The sequence below is a fragment of the Natrix helvetica genome (assembly GCF_964273705.1).
Source record: "Natrix helvetica genome assembly, chromosome: 2".
NCBI lineage: Eukaryota > Metazoa > Chordata > Lepidosauria > Squamata > Natricidae > Natrix > Natrix helvetica.
Genome location: NC_138552.1, coordinates 70,613,393 through 70,620,400, shown reverse-complemented (window position 1 = coordinate 70,620,400; position 7,008 = coordinate 70,613,393). Strand labels below are relative to the sequence as shown.

At 36.4% G+C, this 7,008-nt stretch overlaps 1 protein-coding gene across 2 annotated transcripts in view; it reads right to left on the bottom strand.

Moving 5' to 3' along the window:
* Positions 1 to 412: 412 nt before the first annotated feature.
* Positions 413 to 7,008, bottom strand: part of LOC309386550 (guanine nucleotide-binding protein G(q) subunit alpha) — a 102,573-nt gene continuing 95,977 nt past the window's right edge. For both annotated transcript variants that reach the window (XM_081942059.1, XM_081942058.1), the window contains exons 6-7: positions 3,912 to 4,065; positions 413 to 2,201 (exon numbers count right to left, since the gene is read on the bottom strand). In XM_081942059.1, coding sequence (XP_081798185.1) covers positions 2,011 to 2,201; positions 3,912 to 4,065 — 345 coding nt within the window. In that variant the 3' untranslated portion in view covers positions 413 to 2,010. The remainder of the gene's footprint in view (positions 2,202 to 3,911; positions 4,066 to 7,008) is intronic.

Genomic DNA, 7,008 nt, shown 5'->3' with positions numbered 1-7,008 from the left:
TACGTATATGTATAGATATCTCGCAATGATTACAGCATTCATAATTGCACTAGGCCTACTATTTTAAAATTACAAGATTTCATGATTAGGGAACAAAAGCAATCCAAGTTTTCATCAATTCTAATAGAAATAATTAAGGATCAATGAAATCTTATTAGTAATATGGTTTAGATTATCCATGAAGCCTTATTTTAAGAATGTTATACTGGGAATCTGGCCCTGGGGCCAGTAATACTAAAGCTTGGCAGATTGCTCCTACACTTGAGGTTTAGTCGTAATTTATCGTATTCTTTGTCTCCCCTGTTGCCCCAAAGTATAATGCAGATAATTTATTTTAAGCCTAGAACTGCAAAAATTACCTTTTAGAAAAATTAGTTGAATTTCGTATCTGACTTTTCTACCTTGTGTACAATTTTCCAAACTGACAATTTTTTTTATTTACAGAGTTGTTTTACACAAAACTTTAAAAATCTTATTTCAATCCAAAATAAAGAGAGAGAAAGAGAAAGAGAGAGGAGGGGCAGAGTGAGAATATCCACCAAAACAGGCATAGTGCGCCCCCCCCCCCCCATTCTATTATTAAAACTCATATATTTACTCAGAAACCATTCTTCTGAATCCACTGGACTTGTTCTCAAATAATTATATATAGGTTTAACTTTCCATTTTGTCATTACACACAAATACAATTTCATATGTACATTCTCTCTCTCTCTCTTTTAGCCATTTTGTTTTTTTCCATTAAAAGTGCCTTACTTAGTAAAGAAGGAAAATAAGAACAGTGTCCAATCTTATAGCACTTTAGATACAGTATTAAAACTGTTTTTTTAATTAGGCCATATGCATATGTATGTAGCACCATTTTTTTTACTCATAATGTTATGGGGGAAGCTTGGCATTGAGAAATGGAATGCTTTTTAGTACAAAGAGGAAACAAAAAAGCTAAAATCTCATTGCTTTAATATTTGGCAGTTGTCTGGAAGAGATTCCCAACCAGTTAATTTGGTATCTTAAATCATCCTTATATTTTGTAATCACTGTGTTTATAAGACGAAAAGAGTGAAATCTGGCCAATAGTTTCTGCACATTTTTAAAAAAAATCTGAAATTGGGATAAGAAATCTAGAGAGTCTGTTTAATTTAAAAACTAATCAAAATAGAGGTTTCAGGGTATAATATCTACATGACATATATTTGGCATCTGTGATTAAGAAGCAAATAAAGGGGGAAGGGGGAGGGATTTCCCCCCTTAAAAATTGGTTTTGGAAGAGAGTAAATGGCAAGTTCAGATCAAAAAGCTAAACTGCTTCAAAAATGCCCTTTCTCGGTAATTTGTTGATGTGTTCTATGTAGTTTGTTGATTTTTCTGTGGTACTGCTGTGGATAAAAATCTGTAACACTGCTATTAATATTCCCAATGAACAACATTCTTTCAGTGCAAAGTTGATACTGAAAGGTAGGTATACTTTACATCTGCCAAAAATTAAATAAAATCAGAACATCAATAGATCTGATCCCTCATAAAAGTAGTTTCCGATGGCTTAAATTCTAGTGACAGGTTTTCCCCCTCACCAATCTAAGGAGGACCCCTGAAAATTAAGCTTGTGGGGATAGGTCTTGTACCTGAAAAAAATAAATCAAGACAGACACAGGCAGAGACAAGAGGAGGGAGAGCCCAACTTGATTTCGCTTCAGTCACAACAACAAAAAACCAACCCAAACCCCTACCATTTTGTGAGTGCACAACTGAGAATTTAGAACACATTAAGTCACAAAATTTTGACTTAAAAAAAGAGGAAATGAGCTGTGAATGTAGTTCAGCATCTTTTGTTTCTTTTCCTCTGTAAAGTTTAAATAAAATTGTAATATTTAACTACAAACTCTGCAAATATTAACAGAGTCCAGGCCAGCAATAAATTAGTATTACGCAGATCATTTTCACAGATAATACAGTCCCTCTTGAATATCTTCAATTGCCCGAAGTGGGTAGATAGAGATCTAAGAGGCACAGTTAGACCAAGTTGTACTCCTTCAGGTTTAACTGTAAGATAGTGTCCTTGACAGCAGCAAAGACGAAGCGGATATTCTCTGTGTCTGTGGCACACGTGAAATGGGAGTAGATAATTTTTTCACTCTCAGGATTCAGGTCAACAAACATCTTCAAGATAAATTCTCTTGCTGCCTGTGCATCTCGCTGAGGTCCTGTTACACCAGAAAAGAAGTAGATTGAATTTTATCTTTAGAAAAATACAGGTAGCCCTTGACTTACAACTATTGGTTTTAGGACCATTCAAAGTCATGATGGTACTTTAAAAAAGTGACATGTCCATTTTTCACCTTATGACATTGTAGCCCCCCCCCCTCCCCGATGATGTGATCAAAATTTGACCGCTTGGCAATCGGCATGTATTTAAGACGGTTGCATTGACCCCGGGGGTGGTAGTCATGTGATCACCTTTTGCAACATTCTGACAAGCAAAGTCAATGGGGAAGCCAGATTCACTTAACGGCTGCAATGATTCACTTAACAATTATAGCAAGAATGGTTATAAACTGAGGCAAATCTCACTTTACAACTGTCTTGCTTAGCAACAGAATTTTTGGGCTCAATATGTTCATGAATCAAAGACTTACTTGTAAATGGCTATTATTACACTGTGGTGATATCTAAGCAAGAAATGAGGACTGAATATTGGAGGATGGAAGAGAAGTTGTGGAGACATCCCAACATCTTCATCAACAATCATGGTAACTTGGAGAATTGATATTTAATCTTTTAAACAAGCCAAAGGCAAGAATTTCACAGTACATAAGGATGGGAGCTACTGTACCACTATACTTTAAATCAGGGGTATCAAACTCAAGGCCTGGGGGCCGGATCCAGCCTGCGGGGTGCTTAGATCTGGCTCACAGGTCTGCCCCGGAAACAGTGAAGAACTGGCCCACAGTGCCTCTGCCAGCAAAAACCATTGTCGCTGGCAGAGGGTTGCAGTAGGCTGCCACAGCTGAAAACTGAGCTCGGGAGCCCATTTTCGCTGGCAGAGTGCTTGGGCCACCACAGGAGCTCCCGACACGTGTGATGTTGAGTTGGCCATGCCCACCCTGGACTCCCAAGGTCAAATACAACCCTGATGCGGCCCTCAATAAAATCATGTTTTACACTTCTGCTTTAAACAAATAAAAAAAGCACTGGGGAAGAAATGATTGAGAAAGAAGATAGGGCCTCATTTTAGAACAAGATTAGAGTGACTATCACTGGGAGATGGAAGAGTACACCAGGCAATATAGCCATTGGGAAAGAAACATGTCGGTTTTCAAGGGTGGAGGAAAAAGTGAAGGGGGGGGGGGAAACCTTCTCTTTGCTTCATTTATTAGAACGTTTTTCAGCAGGTGCATTCTCCCTTTCTCTCTCCACTTCTGAATAAGTAAAGGGACAAGGCATAAAGTATAATACTCAATTTAACAAACCACATCCTTTTAGTAAGACATGCAAGTCTCCCTTCATTGCATGTGAATTTGACTTATTCTGTTCCGTTCATCTCATGTGATTAGGAAGAATGGCATATATGGTAAACTCCATCGCTCTAATTATGCACAACCAGATACTTTAATAAACAAAATATCCTCCAGTCATAGGGATAGAATTTTCTCCACCTTAAATCTTATTCAGATGAACTGAAGACACAAACCATGGTATGTTTAAGGCTTGTTTTTCTGATTAAGAAATAACAACTGACAATCTGAACATGTAGTTAAGAATGCACAATTTAATTAGAAGCTTGGGAATAGTGGCCACAATATGACAGAACTGCGGAAGGCAAGCTTGTTCTCACCTATCAACTGTATAATGTTGTCTTGTTGCTGTTATACTATTTGCATACAATTTTTATGGGGACAAAGAAACAAACTTACCATCATACTCCGGGAAATAGTCAACTAGATGTGAATACATTATTTTCTCCTCTAAAAGGTCTTTCTTATTTAAGAATAGAATGACTGAAGAATTCTGGAACCAGGGATATGTGATAATTGTCCTAAATAGTGCTTTGCTTTCCTCCATTCGATTCTGGAAGAGCAAAAAATAGTCAAATAACATTAACATACCTATAGTGATCGTTTCGAAGGCACAATCTGTTCATGTGTCCCCCCTCCCTTGATAGATGCACAAATCATATAATTAATAGAAATAGGCATATACAAATATATGAATGGATGAATCTGGAGTTCTCTTTAAATTCCAAGGCTCAACCCATCTAATCAATTAGAAAACTACTGGAGGTTTGCATTGTTTCTCGTATTCTCCTCTAGCACAAGGTTTCTACTTTCAGTTTCTTGCTTAGCATTAATTATAGGCTGAAGTGATTTTGAAATAAGTTTACTACAGAATATTTTTTCCCCAAGACGAAACTTCCGGGAAGAAATGGTGAACTGAATATAGCTCTGCCAAAAATTGATGACTCCAGCAAAATGAAGACCCAGTAACGCTCTTCATATGTCCTCTTCAAACAAGGAAAGGACCTGGGATCACTCACAAATGCTCCCTATCGTTGCTCCTCACAGAGAGGCTGCAAGATAACAATCTGATGAGTTTAGATCTCTGGGAGATGGGAATAGTCACCTTACTCAAACCACAGTCAGGATCTTTGAAAGGACACAGGACAAATATGCTTCCTTTTAAAATCACTTTTGGAAATGGTTGCTATTGCTCTTCTAATCACTTTCGGAAATTGTTTTTTAACTGCTCTTCAGCTATTAGAAACCTTTGGATTGACAAATTTTACAGCACGGGAAAGTTTCCTTCAAAATAATTTTTAAATAAGATTTTAGAATTAGTTATAAGAATCCTTCCCACAAGAAAATGCTTTTGTTTTGAATTATCTTTAAAAAAACATGACAGGATGATATTTTGAAGGGGGACACTAGAGGGAACCAGAAGGAACTAATGATTACAATTAAAGGAGAGGACCACTTAAATGTGATTTACAGTACTAATGTGGAATGAAGCATAACATTGGACATATTGAAGGATATTTTTGAACAACTGACCCAAAAGTTAATTTTAAGACTATCTATGTTGGGTGTGAAAGATAAGGTCCACACATGAAGGTTTAATTAAATGGATTTATTGCTACTCGTGCCTAAACACAAGAATATTCTCAACTAATGGTTAGCACCTGGTAGAGGTTAGATAAGAGTCAGCAGAATTCAAGGGGATTTGACTTAGTTTACTTATGGCTATGTAGATTCTGGGCTGATCCCTCTTTTAACTTTGCTTCCAATATTTGCCATTCTTTCCTCTATAGTCTACCTTTACAGATAGACCGTGTTTAAAAAATATTAAGGGATGTATAAATAAAACAAACAAACCAATATTGACACACCTGAAATTATGAGGTTTTAAGGATTTGTTTGTAGATAAGTGATGGGATAAGAAAAGAAGAGATCATCCCAATAAATATTAAGTGCCCCATGCAGGATGTTCTCTTCTATTTTTGACTGAAGCTTATGGTCCCCACTTTGCTTCTATTAGATTGCAAACGAAGAAATATCCTATCTTTATAAACACTGTATCATTGCAGCCAGGAGTTATTGCAGTTAGACAGCTGTAGGTTTTATTATATGATTTGGCTATAATTTAATCAGTAAATCTCATTGGTAAATATGCATTCTTCAAAGACGCCAAAACATTTCAATTGTATTATTTTTACACAGAAAGGCTCTAACAGCATAAATAGAAGAATCAAAATTAGTAAATGGTTTTTAAAAGAATAAAGATGTGCGCACATGTACACATAAATATATTTTGCACCTTGGTCTGTTCCTTAGTCTTTGCTTCTAGATAGGCCTTTTAATATGTGTTGGCATATTAAAGTAACATTACAGTAATTTCATAATGCACCTAAGCGTCTCTATCATCTATTAGTCATTAGACTCTCTGTTTTTTCTCTTGATAGGGATTACCCATTTAATTAGTAATACCAAGAACAGAAGCACAATTCTTTGTATACAAGACTGTTCTTTAGTTCTCTGCTTTCATAAATTTGGATAGAAGTTGCTTTGATGCTATGCCCTGTTCATTTCTTCAGACAGAGCAGCTTTTGTGAACATATGCTCTGCTGATCTAGATACTTGCACACATACCTCCTAAAAAAGATTTTATCCAAAATTGCTGGATGTCAAACTACTCCAAATTCACGTTTTTAAATACTCTGTGCCTTCTCTATATACATTGATAAGCTTTCATCTTTACAAAATAAAACTATAGGTATGGGGCTTATGAATAATGGATAGCTTATCTGCAAATATAAATACTTGGTTTAGAATACTTTACTAAACAGTGAAATTCCCCAAATTAAGATATTTAATCTTTGCCAATCAGCAAAATGGGACCCCCTAAGCTAAAATGAAACACAGACGACTGTTTGCTCTCCTTAGAGTTATACTTAGACAATGTAAAACTTTATTTTATGCTGAACCATGTTAGTATGGCATTCTTATGTGCTGCCATTATGTTAAAAAAATTTGAACACGAATTCTAAGGAGGTACGACAATTGCAGGGATAACCAGTTTTCAAAAGATAGTTTAACCTAATTGTATTTTTTTGAGACAGTTTCTATGCTCATTAGTTTGCCATAGTTGACTTGAGGTATCCTCAATAGCACTTTCGTGTAGGTAACAATTTATTTAATTGTTAACAGGAATGATAAAATTCCATTAGGCAGATTAAGCAAAATATGTTTAAGTGTATTCTAAGGCAGGGGTCTCCACCCCCCGGTCCATGGCATGATAGAAACTGGGCCACGCAAACAAGCAAAGCGCCATCCATGGGATGCAGGCAGCATGCAAAACCATGACCCTTCTGCTCCGCGGAAAAACCTCTCGCCACAGAACCGGTCTTGTTGTTCGGGGCCTGCTATTCTAAGACATACACCAAATACCCAGAACTTCTGGAACACTGTAGCAGTTCATGTATGAAGGATTTTTCCAGAGTTGAATCAATTGAATCAA